The sequence below is a fragment of the Xiphophorus maculatus genome, chromosome 7, assembly GCF_002775205.1.
Source record: "Xiphophorus maculatus strain JP 163 A chromosome 7, X_maculatus-5.0-male, whole genome shotgun sequence".
Lineage (NCBI taxonomy): Eukaryota > Metazoa > Chordata > Actinopteri > Cyprinodontiformes > Poeciliidae > Xiphophorus > Xiphophorus maculatus.
Window position 1 is genome coordinate 6,900,093 of NC_036449.1, and position 27,409 is coordinate 6,927,501.

The 27,409-nt window shown below is 41.5% G+C and overlaps 1 protein-coding gene across 2 annotated transcripts; it reads right to left on the reverse strand.

The window, feature by feature from the left end:
• Window positions 1-25: 25 nt before the first annotated feature.
• Window positions 26-26,063, reverse strand: LOC102217231 (interleukin-1 receptor type 1-like). 2 transcript variants are annotated; one of them, XM_023336913.1, is made up of 12 exons: window positions 26,015-26,063; window positions 9,191-9,286; window positions 8,257-8,509; window positions 7,000-7,180; window positions 5,800-5,962; window positions 5,014-5,076; window positions 3,890-4,025; window positions 3,650-3,801; window positions 2,389-2,532; window positions 1,668-1,835; window positions 944-1,224; window positions 26-814 (listed from the first exon to the last, which is right to left on the reverse strand). In XM_023336913.1, the coding sequence occupies exons 2-12, from the start codon at window positions 9,282-9,284 to the stop codon at window positions 527-529; spliced, it is 1,923 nt and encodes a 640-aa protein (XP_023192681.1). In that variant the 5' UTR covers window positions 9,285-9,286; window positions 26,015-26,063; the 3' UTR covers window positions 26-526. The 2 variants fall into 2 exon arrangements, with proteins under 2 accessions (XP_023192681.1, XP_023192680.1); XM_023336912.1 differs by lacking the exon at window positions 26,015-26,063 and adding an exon at window positions 9,382-9,426.
• Between the last annotated feature and the right edge of the window lie 1,346 nt (window positions 26,064-27,409).

Here is a 27,409-nt window from a genome sequence, read left to right on the forward strand (position 1 = left end):
CATTTATTTTTGACAAACCTCTGTTTTATCTAAAAGCTTAAGACAATGCATAACACCAATAAATATGAAATGTTACATGGAAAATCTTGAACTGTTGACTTCACATGTCACAATAATATGTTGTGCCAATGGCTTATTTTTACATGTCTGCTTTTTTATGAACACTTTCAATAATCATAAGCAGCAGGAGCAAAACGCTTCCTTATTCTTGATGTGACCTTAGAAACATGGAAAATATGTACAAATACTTTAATAACTTTCACAATTTACATTTTTCCTTCTTTACATGAACACTTAGAAATAACAACAAACGGACAGATAGGCTGGTTTTTACAGCTTCTGATTATTCTTCACACGTTTCTTTGACGTCACTACATGTCAAACGGTTTGGACCTTTGACTAAACCGAAATATTCTTCTAACATTACAAAAAAATAAAGTAAAATGTCATATTCATTCGAGTGACACTTGTTTTTTTTTTTTTACTTCTTCATTGCACCAGTTCACTCAAGCATTTACATCTAACATCATATGTTCAACAAGGCAGTTTTCTCTGGATAAACTGCCCTCTTGCCTCTAACTGGCATATGATACCTAATTTCTTTCCAAAACCTGGAGCGAGGAGAGAGGGACGGTGACACTTGTGAGTCCTTTCCACGTCTTTCCTCGTCCTCTCTCCATGCCCTCCATTGTTGTCTGGTTTGGAGAACCTTCCACCAGCACACGGCGCCCTGTTTCTTCCTCAGGTGGCGAACCGACTCAGGGAAGAGGGCCAGCTGGGCCGGGGTGATCTCCTCCAGTTCCACCAGAATGACCTGAGAGGACAGAACTCCATTAGAACCTCTTTGTTGAGGACACTGGGAGACCTCAACATGAGTAAGAGTTGCTTATCGGCTGAATTGTGTGACTTTCTGTGGCTATATAATGACATTTCTCTGTCTTACCTTTAAGGAGCCCTCCAGCAGCGCTCTGTTCATGGATGCCACACATTCCAGATGCTGCCTTGTGTCCGAAAACGCCTTGCCGTCACCACCAAAACCCACGCCGCCATTGCCCTCACTGGTCCCACTTTGGATTTGATCAGCCTCCTCGCCAACCTTCGTAATATTGTTGTTGTTACTGCTGGTGCTGCTCGTGTGCCTCTTTTTGATGAAAGTGGAAGCGGTGTAGAGCAGGAGAACACGACGACTAGCCTGAAGGTTCTCGTCCACAGAGTCCACGACGGCTGCAGGAAGACAGAAAGCATAGAGAAAGATGAGAAACTGCGAAGGGAATGTGTAGAATAGGATGCTTCATGTAAACCATCTCTATGTAGCACTAGCTGTTTTTTTTTGGCATCAATGTACTGCTGTAAGTTGAATCCATGTCCTGGTCTAACATTTACTTTAATACTGCCTTTTATTTAGCCCTAACCAAAGACAACGCAACATGGTGTCACCACTGTGTTTCGCTGTAGACCAAAGAGTTTAATTTTGGTCTCTTCTGACCAGCAGACCTTCTTCTTCATTCTACACAACACAACATAATGTTTGTTTAGGACCCAAAATTCAAACATTAAAGAGGAAGGGTGCATCGGGATCAGATCATTTAATTATGACGATAGAGGAAGCGACCAACAGACACAAGCTTTTCCCTTGTGAAGCTAACTTTCCCATGTGGGAGACTTACCCTGCCCCGGCAGGCAGTCACGGCCCGCTATGAACAGTTTGTAGCCACAGGCCTGTTCCAACACTTCAGGCAATGTCTGCAGGGCGAACGTCTCCACCTCCTCACTGAACCCAAAGGCACCAGGACTGGGGTAAGCCACATAGGCATCATACAGCTTGCCATCAAGATCTAAAAGTGAAAAGTTTTCATTAGATGCGCAACAAGGTTGCCGTCTGAACGCAGACAATACGAGGTCACTTCAACATTTGTGTTCCGGCGGGTGGCTGAAAACAACAACCAGCGAGACAACTAGCTCCACTTTAAGCGAAGGCCGTCTTGTGGATGTTTGCCGTGAGTCATTTTCGCATCCAGGAGTTTTTTCACGTTGGACGCGCTGCTGCGTAGCGCTGACGTGTCGGTTAAAAAAGCGCCTGCAGCCCCTTTGAATGAGAGGCGGGTGACATTTTATCTGAAAGGATGCAGGCAGGCCCTGTGGTTTGTGTGCTTCCTCCGTTTCTTGCACTGTATGAAGATGTGGTGAAACGCGAGATTAAACTTTGAGATTCTGTGACTTTGGAATAATGTGTGGGTATATTATTGCAGCTACTGTATCTGTCTTTTTGCTGTTGCTTTTTAAGACGGAGGCTGTTGATGGGTCCATTTTATTCCAATGTGCGATCGCTTTTCAAGCGTCGCAATATCCACAGCACATTTTAGCTCCACCTCTGACGTAAAGTGTTACCTTTGTTTGTGTAAAGGACTGGAAACGCTCTCCTGAAGCACAGCACAATGTCTATCCTGAAGGCGTAGTAGACGGCGACGCTGACGACGAAGAGAACAGTCACTCCAACAAACACTAATCTGATGGGAAGGATGATGTTCGGATCTGTGGAGATAAGAAATCACATATCAGATTAAAGTCTACTTACATTGAGAATACATAGTTTTGGGCAGATTTTGCTTATAAATCCTCCTCTGAATCAAACTGAATTAAAAGCTGCAAAACAAAAATCATTTACAATTTTAGTCCTTACATTTTTTTTTAAAGCAACAATTTTTTGATTCTACTTCATCAATGCCTCCAAGGCTTTGGATCTAGCTGGACCATCATAACAAGCTTTATTAGTGCAAAGCCACATGTGCGTCTCATTTTTAACTTGAGACACCAGAACAGGAAGTCAGAGCTGAAGAGGAGGAAGTCCGTCGGGGGTTCAAGGGCAACTAGAAATAACGTTTGAAAAGCGCGAGCAAGCGCTAACGTCAGTGTTTTTTTGGGGGGGGGAGTTTGTCAGTGTTTTTGTCGTGCTGAAAACGTGAGAGGAAATAAATCTCAGGCCAAAACAATGAGGCTGTTGGAACGCAGTCAGGGCCACACAGTGACATTTTTATGACCCATCATTATGAAAACGAGGCTAATATTGTGGTCGGAATATGAAGTGATGATTTCGACAGATCTCTTTCTGTTAAAGATGAACTTCTACGTGTTGTTAGCGGTGGTTTTGGGTGAAGGCACCAGGGCGCCAATGTCTGTCCGTCCATCATCCAGGGAGAAGGATAAACGGAGACTAGAGAGGCAACAACTTCCTGTCCTTGTTCTACTCTGCATTTGTAATCCAGTCAGTGGAGAGCAGGTGTTTGTCTATGTTGTGTCAGAAAGCGATGCCACATATGGGTGGGTGAGTAGTTGTCTGCTGATTTGGAAACCTAAAGGGCTTTTTCACCACTTTGCTGTATCTGGGTTGGCTGTCTCTGGTTCAAAATCTAAAATACCTCATATGTGGTCAAATCCAAATCTTAAACGGATCAAAAATTCTTCACAATACACATATAGAGTATTACGTAATCTTTATCATCTTTTAAGAACAAAAGCAAAACGGAAACACAAATGCTCTTTAAACACAGAGTCCACGAAGAAACGGATTTATAAGCTATTAAACTTTTAAGAGCAGCAACATTTGGCACGACCAAATCAAAGCAGTACAGTTCATGCGCTCAAGCTTCACCTGTTGGCAGCAAAGTAAAGTATCCCTCTGATTTGCCTTGGGAAGTGTAGACCCTGCAGGTGTAGTTGAGGTAGAAATCCTCCTCCCTCACTTCTGAGAAGAGAAGCAGCCGTTCTGACCACTCACCCCTTGGTTCATCTTGGGTCCACTTACTGTGAAAAAGTCAAATTGTTGAAAGCGTCGACTTCCAACAGGTCGCATCGTTTTTCCACTAGCAGAAGTAAATTTAAATGTACCAACCGCCGCCTTGTTGTGTAGATGCGTTCGGACGAATTAGAATCAAACACGACCGTATTTTGGATCAACCAAACGACGAAAACAAAATTTTTCGCAGTACCAGGCACAAACAGCAGACACCTCTTTGTGAAATTTGACCCTAAAAGCAAAAAGGAAGAAATTACAGATCTCTCAGCACGAGTGCGCTTGCTGAGACAAACCATCGTGTTTGAATTTTGTCTTTTTTATTTTTTCCATTCACCTCTTTGTGAAATAAAGGAAGAACAAATTACAGATGAGGTCGACGCCTGCCCTGTGGCGGGCATGACGTCATGTTTCTGTGTGTGTTTTTTGCTCCAATGTGATAATAAATTTTGTCAAAATGAAACAAACACTGTAAAATCACAAAGTTTAGGATGTTCTGAAAATAATGATACCAAACAAGGTAAGGTAAATAGTTTTTATGGTGAAAATATAAGGGTAAATTCAAAATTAGACCAAAACGGCCATTTAGACCCAAGACTCCAAAGGGTTAAAGCCTGGATGTATTTGCTGAGCTAAAGCAGAGATTGGTCTAAAATAGTCGTCGTTTTTTTATTTTTTTTTTATTTGGTAACTTAAAACGCAAATATCTACTTGAATAGGTTTGAATGCCTGAAGATTGCAGAGCAAACTATCATTGAATTGGATGCGACCTAAAGGAAATCAGCGTGCAGATATGCTTTCTTCAGATATACTGAAACGCTTGAGCAGGCTTTCCACATGTGAAGCAAATGCTGCATGGTTAGTCATAAATAAAACTTATTTAAACGGATTTCTGGTGTGAAGAACCTCTTTTAAATACTGCATCATCAAACTCTCCAGCCTTTTTTTGCTTGTCAGGTTTGAAGAAAAATGTGAATAAATGACATTGCCACTCTGATTTCCAGGTGTTTTGTAGATAGTGCTCATCTCACGAGTTTTCTGTAGGTGTGGAAAGTGTTGTGACTTACTGTACATCCGCATATGTAGTGAAAATGACACCGATAAAGAAATGGGTTATTTGTGCTAAACAGCCCGGTTTTTCAGACTGCATCAGTAATAAATACTAAATATTTCAGACTGAGAGACTGTTCTTCTGAAAAAGAAAGTCTAAAAGGAGACCTCACCTTTTGCTGCTTTTAAAATGTCATTTTCCGGTTCATGGATTTGTGGAGACAGGGAGTACTGCTCTGTTAAAAAAATAAATAAAAATAAAATTTAAAATATATATATGTTATTTTCTGGTACTCTTACTTGTGGTTTTGTTGTCCTAGGTTTAGTCAACAATTTCTCCATCAGTTTATTCCTTGTGTTTGCTTGCTGTTTTTATACAAACTACTGTACAGTCCATGGCAAACACAAGTACCGTCATGAGTAAAGAAAATAAACGGAAGATAAAATTTTGTATGCCTTTTATTTATGTTTATTTAACCCACACTTACAGTAATCATATATTTTCACATTAGTTTTTCCTTCAATGGTCAAATAAAAAACAAAAACTAAAACAATGGTGAAATTTTCTCCTGCTGTTTTTTTTTTTTAAACTCAATATCTCAACCTCAGACTGGATGGAGAAAGCCTTTAAATCTTCTTTTCACATATCCTCAACACGACTCTGACTGGGACTTTTTAAATGTTTTAGTTACCCAGGTGAGTTGATTGAGAACCTGTCGTCACCAACGCTCGACCAAGAGGAAAAAAACAACCGCGCACTATTATATTACGTTGCTACTTTTCTGCAACACATGACTGTAATTGTCCCAGCTTTTTTTTATTAGAAAAAAATCCCTGCGTGAATTTTTAACTCCACTTTTTCCCTTTCTGTGTTATTTTAAAAAAAACAAAGCTGTAGATGTTTTCAAAGTTGGTTGCATAAACCAATTTTTCATTTTTGCTGTTGAATCTGGACTGACCTGTGACCGTTGCATTAATGGTTTCTGACACAGATCTTGTTGCGCCGTCCAGGGCAAAGGTCAGAGTGCAGGTGTATGCGCCACTGCCTTCAGCTTTTACCTTGTGGAAGTTCCCGTCCCTGTTGGTATGACTGCCTGATGTGTTCGATATCAGGACACAGCCCTGAGTTGGAAGACAAATATATATATATTCACAAAGATTTCCACTATTAAGCAATAATATGATTTAATATTCTGACAATTTTTAAAAAAGGTCATGGTCATTTGTATTTTTAAAGGGGGGATAAATCTTTATCCAGTCTTAACCAGTCAATTTTATTTTCTAACAGTCAGAGATTAAAGCAGAATAAGCTTTTAATGTTTCAGGCAGTTGAACAAAACCCTGCTGAATATATTCTGGTTTTGACCACAGCGCCAGCTACTGTTTTAAATAAGAACTGCAGCTCTTCAATGGCTGAACTCTCCGGTGAGAACCGCGAAGCAACAATACACCTGAAGACGGAGGATGCGAAATGGAAAGCCAAAAAAAAGAAAGAAAGAAAAAAGAAGTTAGTAAAAAAAAGAGGGGAAAATATCCGAGGAGATTCTGCCAAATGTGAAAATATTAAACATGTTTGCTCTCAAGTCTCAACTCGTGCAGCAGCAGACAAATAGCAACATGAAGCAGAAGAAGAAGAGAGAGAGTGAAGGAAGATGGAGGGAAAACAGAGAAGCTGAACACGCTAGCTAGTAGTAGCATTAGCAAAACGGAGAGAGGCAGTGACTGACATTAACTTTCTGATATTTTAGTCACATTCAATACAAAATGTCAACATTTCAGGGTTTTTTTTTCCCAAAGTTTCTTTTGTCACCGTCACTGTGACAGTCAGGTTTGACAACAACCAACATTATTTTTGCTAGAATTTTTGCATATCTGTTGTAAAAATTCATAAATGGACCTGTTGCTCCTGACAGGTCTAAGGATTACGGCAAAATCCAAATCACCCTCTGACAGTAAAACGTTTACCATGCATGACCTCCCAACAGAACAACACTTCAGAAATTCTGAACTTTTTAAGGATTCATATTTAGCTAAGCATTAAAAACACCTCAATATGCAGAAAGCTAATCAAGGACAATTAGCTGGTGTTCATCTGACCTTCATAAAGAACAGAAGCATTTTATCCTCTGACTCAGTGTACTGAATTTCATGCTACTCACTTTGTACCAGTTAACAGAGACGTCGATGCCGTAGATCTTCAGTTGGTGAATGTAATCTCCCAGGGGGCATTGCAGGTCTTTCACCACATCTCGAGGATGTTTTCTTGGCCTTCCACACTCTCCAGCAACTGGCCGATCCATCACCAGCTTAGCGGCCTGCATGTAGCACTGAGAAGGAGTCCTGCATGCAAAGACAAACCAACGAGTTTGGCACGACGTCTCTAGCGCAATAGAAATGTGTTTGTCCATCTCAAATGTAATTTCTGGATCTTCGTTAGCTTTTTTTTTTTAACGAGTTTTTTTTATACTACTTGATCATTTCTCCACCAAGAGAAGATTTTGTTTTATTTTATTATTTTTTTAACAGCAGTCAGAGGCCCTTTTTACTGTAAGTCATGCCAGAGTGCTAGAAAACATAAAGTAGGTCAAACAGGAAGCTGTGGTTAGAAAGAGGCTGAGGGAAGATTTGCATCTCTTAGGTTCAGATCCCCATTGAGCTCTTCTTCCGATAATTTGGGGGGTGGAGGGGAAAAGTGACAAACCTTGATGTCACGTTTGCGGCTAACAGAAGCCTTTTTCTTCCAGTTCTAACTTCCCAACGAGGAGAAACGATCGTTTGTGAAATATCCACAATTTCGGCTATGGAAAATATTCAGAATAACCAAACCGTCTGTGGAGTGCTAAACCACAAATCAAGTAAGCAAAACCGTTCGAGGTGGTATTAATCTTGTAGAGTTAAAACTGACAGGCTAAAATAATTAATATGAAACACAGCTGCTGGTATGACCTTCTGAAGTCTTAATTTAGCGACATTGTATCCCAACATTAACAAATTTTGACATCTTTGTTGATACTAAGCTGCATTGCATTCAATAGGGTAACACTTTACAATAAGGCTCCCTAAGATGATATTAATTCAACTCTAAACACTTAATAAATTATTATAAATTATAAATTCTAGAGTTATTATACTAGCACATATAAGACTACCTCGTAAACACAATAAGCATTTGCAAGCAGAATCTTTTAGCATGTAGTCTCCTTCTTGCCCTTAATTAATGAGCAATAAACAGTTATTAATCATTTATAAAGTGTTTATAGGTGAATTGATAACATATCTATAAGTTATTTATTCGCCATCAATAAGAGGAGCCTTATTGTAAAGTGGTACCAATATCAGTTTTCCGATAAGTAGTGGAATAAATACAACTCTACGCTTAGCAGTTGTAATGACTTTGCCTTCAGACAGTCTCTTACCGCACTATGGCGAGGTATTCCCCATCGTCGTCCATCGTGGTGCTGAGGAACCAAAGCGTCTCCTGGAGCACCAGAATCCGACCCGCCTCATTTCTCATCTCCTGTCCCGTCTTTGCGCTGAACCAGGTGATGTTGAACGGGACGGCGGTGAAGTCAAAGACGTCCAGAGACAGCAGGGTGCTGTTCAGCATGGCCGCGTCCCCGGGGACAGAGAACACCCGTTCAAACACGAGCTCGTAGTTGGTGCAGTTATCTGCAACGCATGTCACATTATTAATTCTCAACTTGCTGTCAAACTTAGCTGCTAAAATTAGCTTCACATCGTGTCCGTTCATCAGAAAGCTGCTGTAAACTGAAATGTGTGATGTCACTTTCAATTCAAACGAATGACTGTGGATGTCCCTGTTAACGTTCATTTTTAGCTGTCAGGTATGATTCAAACTTCATCAACTATAACTTTAAACATGCTTGTTTTAAACACACTCGTCATTGTTTGTGAGCAACAGAGCAGAAACATCCTTTCTGTCCACTTTATTTCAAAGCAATGCTGCAGTTGCCTTGATTAGGTGTATATTTAAAAACTGTGTTCCAGTCAGAGTCCCAACTTTAATCTGATAGAAAATATCTGAAGGGATCAAAAGATTAGGGTGATGGTAAGGAGATCTTCCAGCCTCAAAAATCGATCAACAAAAATGAAACCTGCAAAAAGCTGAAACTATAAGACTACAAGGTTTGACTGCTGTAATGGCAATAATACAGTTATTTATTTATTGTTACTTTTGAGAGATGCTTGGATGATGTTTCAGTTTTGTCCACAAGAGAGCAGTGAAATGCTTACATATGACTAGTGGAGGCTGTTGACAAAGCAGATCCAGAACTGGTGATCTCATATATTTATTCATATGTTTATCACAAGATAGAAAACAAAACCAACCTTTTTTCATGAGCTCAGCCTGGGCCAGTCCACCACAGATCCCTGAAATCCAGAGGAACATCAGAAAGCTTTCCGGCGATGAACTCGGGCCCATTGCTGAAAATAAACGGAAACACATAAATGACTGTGTCTTATGGATTACAGCAGCAACCTGAACATGTTGTGCCAGCCAGTGGGTCTCTGACACAAACCTCCAGTGTAAAGATTTTCATAGCACATGTTTCTCTTCCTCTCTCTGCTCCTCAACCACAGATACAACAGTAAGTATGTGTCGGTGAACACACCAGTGTCTCAGAATGACAAGTCCTCGTTTCATTGTGTTTGGATGACAGTCACATTGATTAGTCATGCTGTCAATATAACAGTGTGCCCTGTTACATTGACAAAAGCTTAAACTATGGTTAAACTTTCGATGACAAATGTTGTAAATTATAATTGTGGGCGACCAGAGGCAAGAGATAGGAAAACATTCACATTCACGCTTGTACTGTAATTTGTTGACACACCATGCCATGGCGATTCAAAAAGGAAAAGACAGCACTGGAGAGGGGAAGAAAGAAAACTAAAGTAGCAATGGGAACGTAGGACAATCTCCTTAGTGAAGTCTTCCTTCGCCTCCACAGTCTCAGTAGACATTGCTCTCTGTTGATGCAGCGTGGCTGTTGACTCCATTCAAATCATCGTCCTTACCAGAAATGTAACATAGAATAGAATAGAATAGAATTCAACTTTATTGTCATTGCACTGTCACAAGTACAAGCAACGAGATGTAGTTTGCATCTATCCAGAAGTGCTCTACGAGATATAAATATTTATTTACGGATGTACAAGACTATGTATGTATGGACTGTTGAGGCGCTTATCAAGCTCAAATACATTCACACAATACACTCGCATATTCTCACACAAAGGGCCTTTGTAATTGTAACATCTATAGAAACTCCTCAGACTCCCGTCTCCCAGGAAATAGAAACTTAGTTGATAAAATGACGTAAGACATCAGATGACCACCAGGTGCATCCGTAGTATAGTAAACGAATCTTCCCGTTTTTGATCAGATGCTGTATAGACTCGGTCACATCCACACCTAGTCTGTAAGGGTAAGCGTCTCCTTTTTTAGCGCTAAAAAAGAATAAAATAAGTAAAGTCTGATTACTTGTACTGGCTGATTTTCTGCTCTGTGTGCGGTACATTTTTGATCCATTTTCAACAATTGGTAGCAGAGGATGGTTTTGTGCTGAGACACGAGCAGAGATTGAACAGGCCGTTCCGGCGCAGCCTGACGGAGGCAGTGTTCTGGTGTTGGGCCCAAATATAAGGTGAGGAAAATTTTCCTTAATAAACACCATAGCATTGTTTCTGTTGGACTGTCTAAATTCCAGAAATCAGCAGTGGATGGTGTTGCATTCTTCTTAAACCTCTGAATTCCAGCTATCGATTGCTGTTATATTGTGTGTTGCTGAGTTGTCTGAAGTGGTCAACCATTGTTCGATTGTCAGCTGTTGTTCGTACTGCTTTTGATTTGTTTGTCTAAAGGCTTTCGAGTTATTCATAGGAGTAAGGTTAAAGTTAGTTAAATAGTTAATAGTCAAAGTAAAAGGTCGATTGGCTCTGTAGTGAGAACTGGTCGTCTCCGACCTTTCCTGGACGCGGGAAAGGGAAAGACTAGGTTTTGTCGGTTCTATCCTTGGGGAGTGCTGCCCCCTAAAAGAACGCGTTAGCCAATCTGTGACTTGCTCAAAAAACACAAAAGTGTTGAGAGGGGTCCACCATAGGAAAAAGGATAAGAGAATAAGATAAAGGATGATCGCGATCTGTTCCTCTGTAGAGAAATAAGTGAAGAAAATAAGTGAAAAAAAAGAGGACATCATAGGAGCTGAAAAGCGTGGATCCATTTCTGTGTATCTGTCAGCTGTGTGTGTGTCTGTCAGCTATGTGTATGTAAACGTCTGCCGCTGAGCAGACTTTGCGTGTTTAAATGTACTCTCCTTCGTTTATGGCAATGTCTTTTAAAACCATGGTAAACATTCGGGAATTATAATCTGTGGGAAGTTTCTTTATTTCATCTGTGGTCTTTGATTTTCTCGCCGCCGCGCGAGAAAAATCTTTCTGCTGTGTGTGATTTCCTCGCCGCTGTGCGAGCAAAAAAAAAAAAAAAAGGGAGACAGAGGCTCGCGGCAGTGCGAGGCAGTAAAAAAAGGCAGAAAAGAGGAGAGGTGATCTCTGGGTTTGAATATGGCGCAGGAGGTCGACAGGGAGAAATATGATCCAAAGTGGGGCATCGGGCCATGGATTGCGCTCAGTGAGCAAATAGATGGATTAATAACTTATCTGGGGGAACATGACGAATTCCAAACGGACGGGGACGGAAAAAAAAAAAAAATAAATAAATAAATAAATTAAAAGGTCTGGTTGAAATGGGTGGAGGCGATTTGCTAAGCAGACAGCCCCTGGGGAAACATTTGTTGCAGGGAATCAACAATTCTAAAAAACATTTGATAGACACTATGCAAAAAGAAGGAGAAGGAGGAGTTTTCACTAAAAGAAGCTGTAAAACAAACGAGCAGAATGCTGAGAGAGAACTCAGGCAGAGGGAAGAACTTTTGGTTTTCTGGCAGGGACTTTCACATGCATTTGAACACAAAAAACAAAAAGTTGCCACCAGCTCTGAACACACAAACATAAATACAGACAATTCACTTCCTCCACCATATAGTGGAGACGAAACTCGGCCTTCCCAGGGCATTTATCCCATAGTTAACATTACACAGGGAACCTTAGCAGTCGAGGGGGAGACAGCTACCCCACAAAACGCTCCCGAAGTCCACACTGGGACTGATACCCCGAACTGGACTATATTAGATCAGACCCCGTCCACACCAAATCCCACGGCTTGGTCTCAGTTAAATGACACCTTTGTCAGATCTGTTCAGAGGTTGCAGAACCTGTGTGACAGAGCAGAACAGATGGAGAGAGGAGAGATAAAATCTAATTCAGCCAAAAACGTTCAAATTAAAAAGCATGCGAATGGAACGTGGGTTTCAGAGGAGAACCTTACAGATAAAACTGATGAACTGAGAGAGGTCTATCACATCTCGTGCCCTCTAGAGAGCATGCGTGGCTTAGGCCTTCACACAGCAGAAGGACAGCACGCCCTGGTTGGGAGCAACACAGGGACTTATCCTCTTTTGAAAACCAGTACTGGGGGTCAGAAATATGTTCCCTTTCCTCTAGGTGACAGGGATGCAATAGTCGATAAACTGCCCAGCATTAAAGCTGGTGGGAGTCTTTGGTTGGCAGAGTTAGACCTGCTGACCTCTGGAATGACTCTAGCACTGGGAGATTTCAGAGCAATAATGAGCAGAGCTATGTCTGGCATGGTTATGAGAGACATAGAACACGCAGCAGGGACCCAAAATGTAAGTAATTCTACTCCAGCACATCAATTCATCACACCTTTGGCACGGGAAATAAAAAGGCAGTTTCCACTGGCCACAATCACTCCCATCACCAGGTTTGAATGGGATTACAGCATGGATCCTAAAGAATACATAAATAAAACTGCAGAAACCTGGCTCGGACAAACTACAATTAATCCAAAAGGCCCACACTCAAACTTAACTGAAATGTTTAGAGAGGCAATCTTGAAAGGTGTTCCTGAACAGGTTGTACAATCTATGAGAAATAATCCAGATTTAACAAGGTGCGAGTACGTCAGATGGGAGAGGCATCTGCTTCATCACTTATTAAAGGCACAAGATGAGTTGAAGAGAAAGCAGTCTGACACAAAGGATTTAGAAATTCAACTGTTGAAGCTCCAATTGCAGGAAGCAAAACAAAAATTGAAAAAAAAAAACAGATAAAAAAGAACATGTGATGGTTGTGGCTGTAGGTGCTGCAACCCACACACAAAATGCAACTTCCTGGCAAAACACTAATCAGATTGGGGGAGGACTGGTTCCTCTTCCTGTTTTTTCTGTTTCATATCCTCAAAACAGGTACAGAGCGTTTCCTCGTGGGCGGGGAAGGCGTTTGGCCGGTCACGGGGGCAGTGCTCCGTGGAGGGGTCGTGGGGCGCGGATCAGGGGACCACAGCAGGAGGACATATGCTACCGATGTGGACGTGTTGGACACTGGGCAAAACATTGCTGGGCCATACCAAATCACGGGGAACCAGGTATGATCCCCCACAATCCCAATGTTATACCTGGACAGTCTTTTCAGGGGAATAACGAGCCCACACAGAACATGTAGTGACACGCCCCTGGAGACCCACAGCCCAGCATGGGAACTGCAGACCCCATGCTGTCAGCAACACTGGAGGGGAGAGAAACACACTTCCTGGTGGACACAGGTGCTACACACAGCACATTGAACTTTGTTTCTCCCCTCAGTTTGACGTCACAAACTGTATCTTTAACTGGGTTCTCAGGGACAGAACAAAGTCTGCCTTTCACTAAGCCTCTGACCTTCACACTGGGCAATCAGCACCTGCAACATTCTTTTGTCAGCTCTCCCACAACTCCCGTCAATTTGCTAGGAAGAGACTTACTGATAAAACTGGGAGCAACAATTATGTGCTCTGTGAATGGATTAATTGTTTCATTTCCCGATGGCACGTCCCTCCCTTGTGCAAACTTTCTCACGGATGGACAATTTCTCATGCAGCCAGTTGTTTCTGAGTATGCAGACATACATTGGGGCCTTTTAACGAACTTACCCTCCAGCTGCCTAATGTCAACGTTTGTGGACTGGAAACCTTGGCTCCTGTGTCTGTGCTCCTACGTCTCTCCTCCGGATCCCCCCCCCACGTGACCCTGTTCTACGACAGAGACGTCTCTGAATGGTACCAGGAACCTTTCCTTTCCACTTTGGAGGAAACAACCTGGGAGGTAAAATCTCAGATATTCATGTAGCTCCAGTTGGTGTAGCTGCTGCTGTCTCTTTCACAGAAACACAGTCAGAATGTTATCAAATATCTGATGAAGCTGTGCCTCACATCTCTCTCTGTTTGCACCCTGAGCACCAAGCAAAAGAATTGGGCCCAATGATGAAACGCTCCCTGGCAGCCACAGATTGGATTGCGACAGCAGTGCCAGGTTTGTCTTTCTCCCCTTCTCTTGACACATATAAGATCAGCTTTTCAGGGTCTGAAACAGTAGAACTTCATCATGAACATGTCCAGGCATCACGGTAGGGAAAAATCAGACCACCCTTCAGCAGAACATATGATAACATCTATGCCTGCATCTCTCTGGGCGGAAACGCCTACAGATGTGGGGCTTGCTTCCTGTTCTCCTAATTCATTTCAGGTGGACTCTGAGAGACCCCTCTGGATTCCTCAGTATCCACACAAACCCGCAGCTGAACAGGGCATCGCAGAGACAATAACAGGACTGATTGAGGCTGGAGTGCTGGAACCCTCAAAGTCTGACTGGAACACACCCATTTTGCCAGTGGAGAAAAAAGGTACTGGCAAATACAGAATGGCTCATGACCTGAGAGCAGTAAATGCAGTTCTGAAAACAAAAACGGTGGCAGTTCCTAATCCATATGTCTCCATTGCTGCTTTGACTCCTAGCCAGCAGTGGTATAGCTGTATTGATTTGGCAAATGCATTTTTCTGTGTCCCACTAGCTGAAAGCTGCAGGGACTACTTTTCATTCACTTTCAGGGGAGAACAGTGGCGTTACACCAGGCTGCCACAAGGTTTCGCCCCCCAGTCTCCAGGGCTGTTTAACCAGGTTTTGAAAGATGTTTTGCAGGATTGCCCCCTTCCACGACACCCGACCCTAATTCAGTATGTAGATGACCTTTTGCTGGCCGCACCAACCGCGGAGCTTTGCGTTAAAGCCACCTCCCTGGTTCTGGCTCACCTCCATCAAAAAGGTTTTAAGGTCAGTAAAAACCAATTACAGATTGCACGAAAATAGGTTTCTTTTCTGGGCAGGATAATTTCTGCAGGCACAACTAGCATGTCTCCTTCCCACAAGCAGTCCATTCTGCAACATCCTAAACCCTCCAGAGTTAAAGACATGCTCTCTTTTCTGGGGTTAACTGGCTACAGCAGGAGCTACATTCCCTCTTACACTGACCTGACTCAGTCTCTTCGAGCCTTGGTTAATGAACAAGGCATGAGAAATCTGAATAATCTCCTCTTTTGGACAACTGAGGCAGAACAAGCTTTTATAGCTGTAAAACAACACATGTCGTCCGCTGCAGAGCTCTCCATGCCAGACTACACTTCGCCGTTCTTTCTGGATGTTTCTGTTACAAAACTGGCCGTTAACAGAGTTTTGTATCAGAAAAAAGGGGGTGAGAGACGAATCATGATGTATTTATCTGCAATTTTGGACAAAATGGAACATAGACATCATCCCTGCACACAGCATGCTGCTGGTGTAGCCAAATTGATACAAAAAAACTGCACACATAGTCATGGGACATTCACTGTTGGTGTTAACGTCACACAGTGTAGTGGCATATGTAAACTCACAAAGTTTCACCATGACAGCGTTGCGACAACAAAGACTTTCTAAAGTCCTGGAAGCTCCTAACATTTCATTCACACACGAAGGCGTGAACATGGCAGACTGTTTTTCAGAAGGAGAACCACACGTGTGTGCAGAACTTGTGGCAAAGTCAGAAAAGGTAAGACAAGACCTGGAAGCAACTCCCTTGATTGGACCAGAGGTGAGACAGTTCTTCACAGATGGTTGTTGTTACAGACACCAAACACAAGAACTAAGAGCTGGTTTTGCAGTAGTAGAAAGCACAAAAGCAGGCTTTCTCACAAGAAAAGCAGAAAGACTGGAAGGAACAGCGTCTGCGCAGAGAGCAGAAATAAAAGCAGTGATCGAAGCGTTAAAGCTTGCCCAAGGATCACAGGTAAATGTGTACACAGATTCCGCTTATGTTGCAGGAACAGTGCATTTGGAACTTTGCCAGTGGATGAGGGGCAGATTTCTGACCACCAGCGGCCGAACCATAAAACATGAGGCGGAGGTAAAAAAATAAAAAAATTAAAAAAAAAAACTTGCGGAAGCATTGCTATTGCCAAAAATAGTAGCTGTAATCAAATGCAAAGGTCATGACTTATCAGACACAATGATTGCAAAAGGTAATCAAGCAGCGGACAGAGCAGCTAAAGTAGCTGCGGGGTACACCAATTTGGCCATGGTGTGTTCCTCGGAGGAGGAATTACATGACAAACTCACACTGGAGGAGGTGGTAAGATGCCAAAAGGGGGTGCCACTTGAAGAGAAAAACATGTGGAAGCAACGAGGGGCCACTGAAACAAATGGATGCCGGAGGGGCCCAGACGGCAGGTTAATTCTGCCCCCTGGGAAAAAACAAGAGCTGCTTCTTGAAGCTCACGGGGTTGGACATGTGGGAACTAAACAGATGATGTATAATCTTAAAGACTGGTGGCAACCCCAAATGATCAACATGGTGAAACAGTTTGTAAATAATTGTGAAATGTGTGGACAGGTTAACCCTAAGAAAACTTTGAAGCCACATCAGGGACAGTTTCTTCCACTCACAGGTCCAGGGAAAGAGGTTGTGTTGGATTTCACTGACATGATAAACACGGTGCAAGGCACAAGATATTTGCTGGTTTGTGTTGATGCTTTCACAGGATGGCCTGAAGCGTGGCCAGCAGCGAGAGAAGACAGTAAAACGGTCATAAAATGTCTGATCAACCATTACATCCCCAGGCATGGTTTTCCAGAAAAAATCAGATCAGACAATGGAACACATTTCAGAAACAAGGACCTGCGAACAGTGGAAGCTCATCTTGGTTTGAAACACAAGTTCGGTACGGTTTATCACCCGGAATCCTAAGGCAAAGCAGAACGAATGAATCAAAATTTAAAAGCAAAATTGGCTAAAGTTTGTGCACAAACTAAATTAACAGTGACCAAGGCGCTAGAAGGACTTAAGGCCCTTAGTAAAACGATGCATGAGCACTCTGGAGTTTCAAACCCCTTGGATAAGTGGTTCACTGATCTGTTTGGAAAATATAAAGAAATCATCATCTCTTTGCTCCTTTCTGTGACAACTTTCCTTGCACTCCTGATCACCTGTGGTTGCTGCTGTGTCCCCTGTCTGAGGTCATTGGCGGTGCGGTGCATCACCTCAACCATAGAGAAAGGCAGCAGTAGTGATGGAAATCCACCTGCCTATCAGATGTTTTCCCGGAGACGTGAAAGAACCGTGAAATTCCAGATTGCCAGAGTTTAAGGGCAGTACTAGTATCCAGTGACAAAAGAAAATTTTCCTTCACTTCAATGTTCTCTATATAATCCATTGATTTCGCTTTTGTTGTGTTTTTTCTTGCAGAATGAAGTCCAATCCTTTCTGGGTGTGCCTTGGTGTGAGACTGTGGGCGCCTTCCACGATTGTTGGACCGAGTTACAGCCGAAATCCCACACTGAAGCCTTCCAGGCAATGTCGGGGTTTCCCAGCGACCGCGCCGGCTCTACATCTGGACACACGCAGAAACTGATTTGACGTTGATAGGTCTCGCTATAGAGAGGCTGCAGTGATTTGATTTCATTACAATGATTAAAGTTTGATCAGAAAACATTTTTACTTACTTTTAATCCTAGTTTAATCATGCCAGTGTATTTTGAGTGTACTGCCTTTAATCCTGATTTACTTTATTGATTTGATGTTTTACGAATGTGTTCATTGTTCTGTGCCTTTCAATACTCAGAATTCTAAGCTTTTCTTACCATTTCATTAACTTTGCATCCTTTTCGTAGTTCATTAACTTTTACATATTACATAGAAATCTCACCTTTTAGTCTTCTAACAATGTGTTCATTTTTGCATACTACCTAACATTTCACTGCCTTTACAAATAATTTTAACCTAACACTTCACTATAAGTTCCACACACTATCCTAACATTTTGTTCACTTAGCACTTTTGTAGAACTTAACAACTTCGTAACTGTGACTTTTCACCTTGTTTTTAAATACTAACAATAAAACAAAAACAAAAAATATACAAAACCTAACACAAAATTTTAGACTTTGCTCTTTTGAGTTCATTACCCTCCTGTGGCATGGCGTTGACCTGAGGTAACTACAGAATGAATATAATGAAAAATCAGACATATGAAGTAATAATGACAACAAAAATGATTAAGACAAAACAAGACTACGGATAACATTTTATTGAAAATAAATATAATATATAAAACAGAAACAGCTGACATAGTCATGCCATGGGTGGTTGACTAACATTTCCCTAACACTAGAATGGCTAGAGTTAGTCCACTTTGACGTATACCTATATCGGCTTCGATAGTCCAACTGGCCTGAAGGATTTTATCTAGCAGGTGCTTTTGTTCAGTAAATAGGGCCATTACCTTATCAGTACCCTGGTAATGGCCTCAACGCATCTCACAGTTGCACAATAGACTTAGACTTCGACTTCGACTTAGACTGACTTTGTTGTCATTTTCAATGCACAGGGTGTATAAAGAACGAAATTTCGTTGCATACGGCTCAGGATAATGTTTGAAGTTCCAATGTTGTGAGTAAAATAAAAGTCTGATGGCAAGTAGGAAAAAGCTGTTTCGGAACCAGGTGGGCCTGCACCGGATGCTGCAGAACCTCTTTCCAGAGGGCAGCAGGGAGAACAGTCCATGGTGGGGGTGTGAGGGGTCACTGATGATGTTTCGGCCTCAGGACACGCATCCTGCATCGATGGTTGACCTGACACTTCGCCCTTTTGCCTGAGCTGGGTGTGGAAGGTTGTTGCCGAAGCAGTTTCTCCTTGTGTGCCTTCTTCTCACTTACATGAGAGTTACCGAACTCTTTTGCAAGCTCAACCAGGAAGTCCACCCGTCTCTCCTGCACCCCAATGCATGCCTGATAAAGCACATGTGCATTCAGTGCTGCCATGTCAATCATGTTTGCCAGGTTTGCTGACCAGCTGTCACATAGTGATGGAACCTTGGTCACCCCCCGCAAGATTATGACTGAAATAAATGCCATTAGTTCTTGTGAACTAAATAGGTGAAGCAGTCACCTATTTATCCTCCACAGCACAAAAGGCTGCATGCAAATTTGCATGTGCAAAGTCTCCCAGATTTCTTTTGCTTACACTTTTTGCATGATTTTTTTGAGGTGGATCAACACAATTAATTTGGTTAGTTTATTTCTAAACTGTCATGTTATACCCTCTTAGCTTTATTTCAAAGAGAAACATTACTAATTTCTTTTAGAAAAACCTTTGCATATTTTTTGAAACAGATTCTATGTTTTGCAAACTCTATGTACATTTGGCAAAATGACCTGGATAATGCAGCACAACATCATGGATCAGCTGCAAAAGGTCACATCTCTCCAAAAACACTTCATGTATGCTTCAAAACTAAACTGAAGAGCACTACCTACAGGAGACCTGATCTCCTGCAGGTATCATAGATACCCACCCCCAACATGGACTATTCACATTCCTACCTTCTGGCCTGACGGTCAACGACCACATTTACAATTGAAGAAGGGATGCTAATTTGAGCCATCAGAGTCGTCAGGGTGGACTCCGGCCTATTGGCCCTGCTGAGCCGATATGGGAAGGACTCGAAAACTGTATCATCCTAGTGCTAAACCCCAACACCCTTCAAAATTTTGTTTCTATTTGTGCATTTCTCCAGATTGTAAGGGGGACATTGTGATTTTTTCCACCGCCTGAGAGGCCAGGGGTGCCCTGTCCGTTTTTACCCCCAAAATATATGATGAAATGAAATGACATGAAATAAAGACATTGGTGGAGGATGCGGGAGGACGAAGCCTCAGGGGGAAGTTTTCCGGAAGGGACAGTGTCTACTCGAGGATGTACAGCCCCCTTCTTTTATTCTTTTCGTTATTTTCCATTTTTCTTGTTTTGTGTGGTCTCGTTGAGACCAAAAGGGGGAGCTGTTGAGGCGCTTATCAAGCTCAAATACATTCACACACTACACTCGCATATTCTCACACAAAGGGCCTTTGTAATTGTAACATCTATAGAAACTCCTCAGACTCCCGTCTCCCAGGAAATAGAAACTTAGTTGATAAAATGACGTAAGACATCAGATGACCACCAGGTGCATCCGTAGTATAGTAAACGAATCTTCCCGTTTTTGATCAGATGCTGTATAGACTCGGTCACATCCACACCTAGTCTGTAAGGGTAAGCGTCTCCTTTTTTAGCGCTAAAAAAGAATAAAATAAGTAAAGTCTGATTACTTGTACTGGCTGATTTTCTGCTCTGTGTGCGGTACATTTTTGATCCATTTTCAACAGGACTATAAGGGGTTATAGCAAAAGATATAGATATTGTGTATAAATATAAATATGGGAGCTATATGCACAGATTATACAGATTATACAAGAATGTTAGGGAATGGATCATAGATAAATAATGGCAGATAAAATTTACAGGTTGTATGTGTGTGTGAAGAAAACAGTCCGTGATGTGTGTGTGTGAGGATAGTCCATGTGTTATTGTTGTATGAGAGGATAGGGGAGTCCAGTCCTTATAGTTTATGTTTTATGTCAGGAGGCGTTCAAAAGCGTGACAGCTGTGGGAAAGAAGCTGTTCCGGTGCCTGGTGGTTCTGGTCCGTAGGCTTCTGTAACGCCTCCCAAACATGTTGTTTTATGACATTTATATATATATATATATATATATATACAGTATATATATGCATTAATGTCTTTGTACCTACTGCTACTACTCCTACTACTTGTATCTATTACCTACTTTGTAGAAAGTCAAGATTTGAGTGGGAGCAATTGACCATTTCATTAAAAAAAATAATGTCTAATAGAAATTTCTAGACCAATAACATAAACATTTTTGCATGTTAGGACTTACAATTTATGTTTAAATATTGTGGAGGTTACGGCTATTCAACAGAGTACAGTTCCTTTTTGATTGATATGACTTAAGCAATTGAAAATGTAGGAAAAGGCAGAGAATTGTACATAATTATTTGTCCAAGTGACACAGTGATTTGAAGATTGAACTAGTAGTTTTTAGGGAATTTCAATTCTGGTCTTAGAAATGCACCGAAGCGGCTGAGGAAAAAGTGCCAAGAGACTTTTGAGAAAAGAAAATCTAAACAAAGTAAGTAAAATGTTAAAATCATGCGAAATGATCCCATAAAAGCAAACGTGACAATTGATCTGTGATGAAGCCCAAAGTTTATGAAGTTGACATACAACACAATTTCTAAACAGGTGGGACAAAGTAAGGAGAAGATTTGTACCTAAAGATGAATTGTTATCAGGATTGAACTACGGTGGAGGGCAATAGTGAGTGTCTGAGGATACGAATGGGATTTTTTTCTTAGCAAAAAAGGGAACCTCAGGAGGAGTGATAGACATTCAATTGTCAATACAACCTCAGAAATATCAGCATGAAAGAAAGTAGGTCAGAAGACATGAAACTGGAGGTTTGAAGGGGAAAAAGCTAAAAACGTGGGCAGGTTGGCAAGAGTCAATCAAGCTGATAAAAAGAAGAAGAAGAAAAAAAACCCTTTGCCACAGAAGGCTGTGTGAAACCGCTGTTGGGAGAGTACAGAGAGGGGAAATTAATCTAACCACGGTACGAACTGCGCTCAAACTTCAGGAGAGTCCACAGCTAAAGAGGCAGGTGGAAAACACGTGTGGTTTAGCTGTGCTGCATGAGGTAGTTCTTGTGGTTTCACACTCATGTTGTTTTCCTTTCCGTTTTCCTAACAGATATTTAGGTCCTAAACAACAGTCATAATTTTTTTTTTAGTATTATTCTTACTTTAAAAGGGATCCATTAAGACATTTTAGAGGCTAGCAGGAGCTATGTCTTAAACATCACCCCTTCTAAATAACAGATGGTACACCAGTCTTAAATCTAGAAGAGATCATGAACGACGACACGTTGCAAACTGTGACACACACTCAGCAAATGATGAGAGGCAACGTTCACCCTGGACAGGTATGTAGGGCGAATCTAGACCCAACTATCCATTTATAGTCACCAGTTAACTTGGTGACAATGAATTGGTCATTTCTTCTTTTTTTTTGTGGGGAAAAAAAGCACAGATCAGTTTGTGGGAGGAAACAGAAGCACCTGGGGGAAATCCGCAGACGTACGGGAAAAACATGCAGATCTCAACCAAAGCGGTGTCGGGCTTGATGTGGTTTCCTCTTTCTTCAGAGCCCAGAGCAGGTTTACATGCACATGGAATGTGAAATAAACTTGACGAGAAACGAGGCTTAACGCGAACACCAAATGCTTTGTCGTCATCCTGCAGTCCCCAGCCGATCCCCAGAGAGCGCCTCTCGCCCCGTCAGACTAGCGGCAGCAGCAGTTATTAGCAAACACGTCTGCTGAGCTTGTTGTAGAAATTGCTTCTCAGTCCGACGCTCCTAAATGCATTTGTGAGCAGCATCGTGGAGAAGCATTGTCGTGTCGACGCGTCAGAAAACGGCGGGTTTCGGAAAGTGTAGGTCAACATCAAGGCATCAGATACGGCTCTGATGGGAAGTCAAATTACATTTAAGTTATTTTGGATAAACACACCCTTTTCGAAACAACTGAAGGTAACGTATTTACTTGACTGCGCTATAAAACGACGCTATGTACCTGGAAATGACATAAAGCCTCCTACCCAACCCGCTGCTTAAACTGCCTGCTCGTCCTCGTCAAGGAGCCAGAGCTGCGGCTGCTGGGAAGTGTGGAAAATGTATTTTTTATTTTTACCCAACTGATTGCTAATTATCTCTGAGATCAACTTTCCAACTCATAACAACTCATAACAAAACACACGTCCAACTTGCCCTGTTTGAACTACACATCCTGAATAAAGGTAAAACTCCCACAGGAAGTGTGATAATGAACCGTTGTCTCACATCCCTGACCGTAGAGATCAACAACGGCCAACGCCAGAAATGACTGTAGATCCCTTTTTAAGTACACTGCCTAAAAAAAGAGAAGGATTGTTCACCTGTAGCAGATAATAAAGACAAAGATTTCTATGCCTGACAGAAATGATAGGCATAGAGCACAGAACATTTCTGACAGGCATAGAGAGATCTCTATGTCTTTGTCTAGAGATCGGTCGGTCTTTGTCTTTATTTAGTGCAGAAAAATACTTGAAACTCCTCCCCCTCTTTGTTTCTGTCTGCTTCCTTCCGGTCCTCTGTGGTTAGAAAGCCCACAGAACAACAAAACATGTTGAAAAGAAAACAAAGAAACGCTCGAGTGGGCAGTTTGATCAACCCCAACAACTTTCCATAACCACAACCATGAGCACATCGAATCGTGTCTTCATGCTGATTTGGTCAACTAAATTGCTCAACGCCATTTCACTGCTCTAATTACAGTGGAAGATCTCCAACTTTCACTGTGTTGATCAGATTACGATCATCCTCTCTTGGACCAGCAAGAAGGTCCTTACAGTCTGGGTTCTTTCTGCATGTTCTCCCGGTGTATGGATGGGTTCCAGCTTCCTCCCAAAGACCAAAATAATGATTGTTAACTCACTAAACTCTAAGCTGAGTGAGAGTGGCATTAGTGTTTGTCCTATTCCTATATATTTGTCTATACATAGGACAAACAGACACACCTTGTCCGGGCCTCTCGCACAATGACCACTGGAGACAGGCACCAAGTCAAGTGGATTTGTTCCGCACATTTCAGCAACAAAGAAATTCAAAAAGTTTTAAATCATAAAACCATCATAGACGTCAAGCAATAAACAAAATCATCACACAAATACACATCAGATATGTTGATCGATGTTCCGGTTGCTGCCAGTCAAAGGGTTTTAAGCCTTGATTTATGGGAGCTCAGTGTTTCAGCTGTTTTGCAGTTTTCTGGAAGTTTGTTTGAGATTTTGTGGCGCATAGATGCTGAATGCTGCTTCTACATGTTTGGTTCTGGTTGTGGTTCTTTCTCTGCATCCCCTAAACCAGAAGACCTGAAAGATCTGGAAGGTTGATACAACAACAACATCGTGTATTTTGGTGCTAAGCCGTCTAGTGGTTTATAAACTAACAACAGCATTTTAAAGGCAATTAAACAGGATAAAACTCTTTGAGATCAAAGATCAATTTTACAATCATACAGTCAAAGCAGTTGGTTACAAAAAGCACAACTTCAGTAACAGAGTGGACGTCATCAAGAAGCTTCTGGTGCTGGATAAGTCACCAACCGTTTTATTTAATCATCATCACTTTGTACAAATCAGTTTTCACTTTAACATTAACATTTTTTTAAGAAAAAAATTATTTTGCTGATTATGTATGATTTGTAAAAGCAATAAAAAAAGGTATAAACACCCAAAGGGGGTGGATTCCTTTAATAGGGACTGAATACAAACCTTTCTGAGGTCACGACACTTTCTCTCATCAAGAAATTATTTATAAGACAGTAGTAATAATAGTAATAATAATAATAATCAGTAACACTTTATTTGAAGGGGTGCTTATAAGACTGATATGACACTGTCATAAATATGACACACCACCTGCTATGAACATGAAGGAGTCTTTATGAATGTCTATGACTGTCGTCAACAGGTGTAATCGGTAAGTAGCGACACTTTAACGCAAAGTTGCTTTAAAAGTTGCATTAAAACTGCCAACTTTCTATTATTTGCTACATTTATACACTTTAATGCAAAGTGGGCACTTTTAATGCAACTTTTGAAGCAACTTTGCATTAAAAGTGTCATCACTTACTAAATTACACGTCGTGACAACAGTCGTAAACATTCATAAAGACCGCTCCATGTTCATAACACGTGTTATGAACATGGAGTGACACAAATAAAGTGTCACTTTTACTTTAACAGAATGAGGGACTATGCATGGTTGGTCAAATCTGTGATATTCAGGAGTTTGTCTCCCTAAAACGATTTGATTTCTGTCTCTGGCAGACAGACATCACTCACAGCTGCTTATTTAAAACGTCCTTGCCCCGTCATCTGCCCTGTATTTCGCAACCCGCAGTTTGGTGGCGGCCCGTTTATCGCTAATATTCTCAACTTTAGATGCTTCACACTTTGGGTTTCCTTCCTGTTTTCAGAAGCCGCCTTCTGCTCAGGACTCCTCTGCCAGAGAGCGTGGTCTGAAAACCCACAGCACGTTGTGGTGAGATGCTCTGAGAGATTTCTGCCTGCCGGATTCATCACACAGCTGAACAACTAACTGCGCTCTGGCGAAGCTAGATTACAGCACGGCGAACGGCATCGAGCAGAAACAATGTTCAAACCAAGATCAGTGAAGTTCCCTGATTTAAAAGAGGGTGATGTACCAACATGCTGAACATTGTTCTGGCACCTGTTTCTGAGTTGGGAGTCGTAGATGAAACCCAGTGGTGGTTTACTGAACAACAGCCTGTCTTGTTCCATTCGTGAAATGTCTAAACATATCCTGACCAGCAGCAGCGCTGAGAGTTAAAAGCACATGTTCATGTTAAGAAGTCCACACCAACTGCAGACAGATGTAGTTTAAAGTGTTGCATCATGCCTTTCTATTCATGCTTCATAATGGAACATTTTCTTAAGAATAGCTACCCTTACTACAGTTCCTCCATCTGCAACAGGAAGAGAAAGGAAGTGAGCCTTCTTTTGAGGTTGGACTTCAAAAGCTCTTCAGTCGGATATTCAACACTGAACACTGTTTTATTTACTTCTTCTTAACGCAAATGAAAGTGTGCAGGCGATATTAGATGGTTCAGCTCCTACAGGAGGATTTAAAAAAAAGAGAGAAAAAACTGCAATAACATAAAAAATCTGTACCCTCAGATCAAAACAAACATGCGAAGTGCATTGACTCACCTAAGAGCGAGCAACGTGCGAGGCGGTGAGAGACACAGGAAGGATTAGAGAGTTTACACGGGAGCAAAGAGAGGAAACCTCACCTCTGACCAGCTCAGGCGGTTAGTCACCAGCTCGGTCCCACCTCCACGGGACGAAACAGCACAGAGACAAGGACGAGGTGCGAGGTGTTCACCTTGTGGTTACTCAGCCACTCCCTGTGAATCTGGTGGAGATGTTACTGCTGAAAGTCTGTCTGGGCAAAGACAAAAATGATATTCACTTCACTTTAATTACATCAATGTCAAGCACATACGGTTGGTTTTTGCCGTTTACCGTTGAAAGACGAAAACGTGTGAATTTAAAGACAACAAAAATTCTATTTAGTGCAAGTAAAGATTTTCGCTTCTCTTTAAGTTTACCTGCAAGTCTTTATAACAATCTGTTTTTATGTTTTTTTTATTTTACTTGTTTTTCCTTTCTTTTTTTTTTTTTTTTTAGAAGTTTCACGCCCATGAAGAAAACCAGCTGAACGCAAATATCAACCAATGTCAGCCTAGAAATGTGCAGGTGTCGGCTGTGAAGCATCAAACACCTGCACACTGCTTTCAGAGCCAGGTGCAGCAGGAAGATATTCACACACAGGCACTTCTGTCGGTCCAAGGGATTTATTTTGAAGTACATTCATTTCAGTAAAACCCACACACACCCACACACTTGCTGGCAAAAGCAAACAGCTTGCAAAGTTTAATTACTGCCTGTAAGCTTACATTAAAAAAAAGCTTCTCCTAACTGAAATAAAAAACGAATTGCTATTGAATGACTGTTGAAGGAAAAGATTGCTGGATTTGATTTTTACAGAAAAAAACAAAAACAAAGAACAAACGAGAGGATACTAAGTCATACAGCTACTTTTAATTGACAGGGGGAAAAAAGTGTCAGGTCCTAAAATCAAATCAAGTTTGTCTTTTCACAATCTAGGTTCAATATGTGAGTTTTCGTTTCACATTTACAGTCACATGGAAAAAATATTATGACGTAGAGCCATGCTGTTTCCAAAACTCCTCTACGGGGAAAATGTGGCTCAGATTTGAACGGTTTGTGGTTTGTCCACCTCACTGGATAATCCACCATGTATTTTTTTTTGTTGTTTTTTTTTTCAAAGTAGCCATGTTTGATTCACCGTTCATTATTTCTTGGCCAAACTTCGAGTTACGTTTTGATTCCTGAGGTTTGTGGTTCAACGTCGTCGCCATTCAACTGCCTCATGTTTGCCTTCTGCTTCATTTTCCCTTTATTTCTCAAATTAAGGACCTTAAACCTTAAAACCATATATTTCCATGCATTTAATAAGGTTTTCATGAATGCAACACAAAGTAGAGCATAATCACCTATTCAAAAGGGGATACAAATCCA

Excerpts from the sequence above, each read along its gene's own strand:
- LOC102217231 (XM_023336912.1), bottom strand. The coding sequence starts at position 9,409 with ATGTGCTATGAAAATCTTTACACTGGAG. Across the intron at positions 9,287-9,381 it reads TGAAAATCTTTACACTGGAG|CAATGGGCCCGAGTTCATCG; the intron begins GTTTGTGTCAGA and ends GTTTATTTTCAG. Across the intron at positions 5,077-5,799 it reads CATTAATGCAACGGTCACAG|AGCAGTACTCCCTGTCTCCA; the intron begins GTCAGTCCAGAT and ends TTTTTTTAACAG.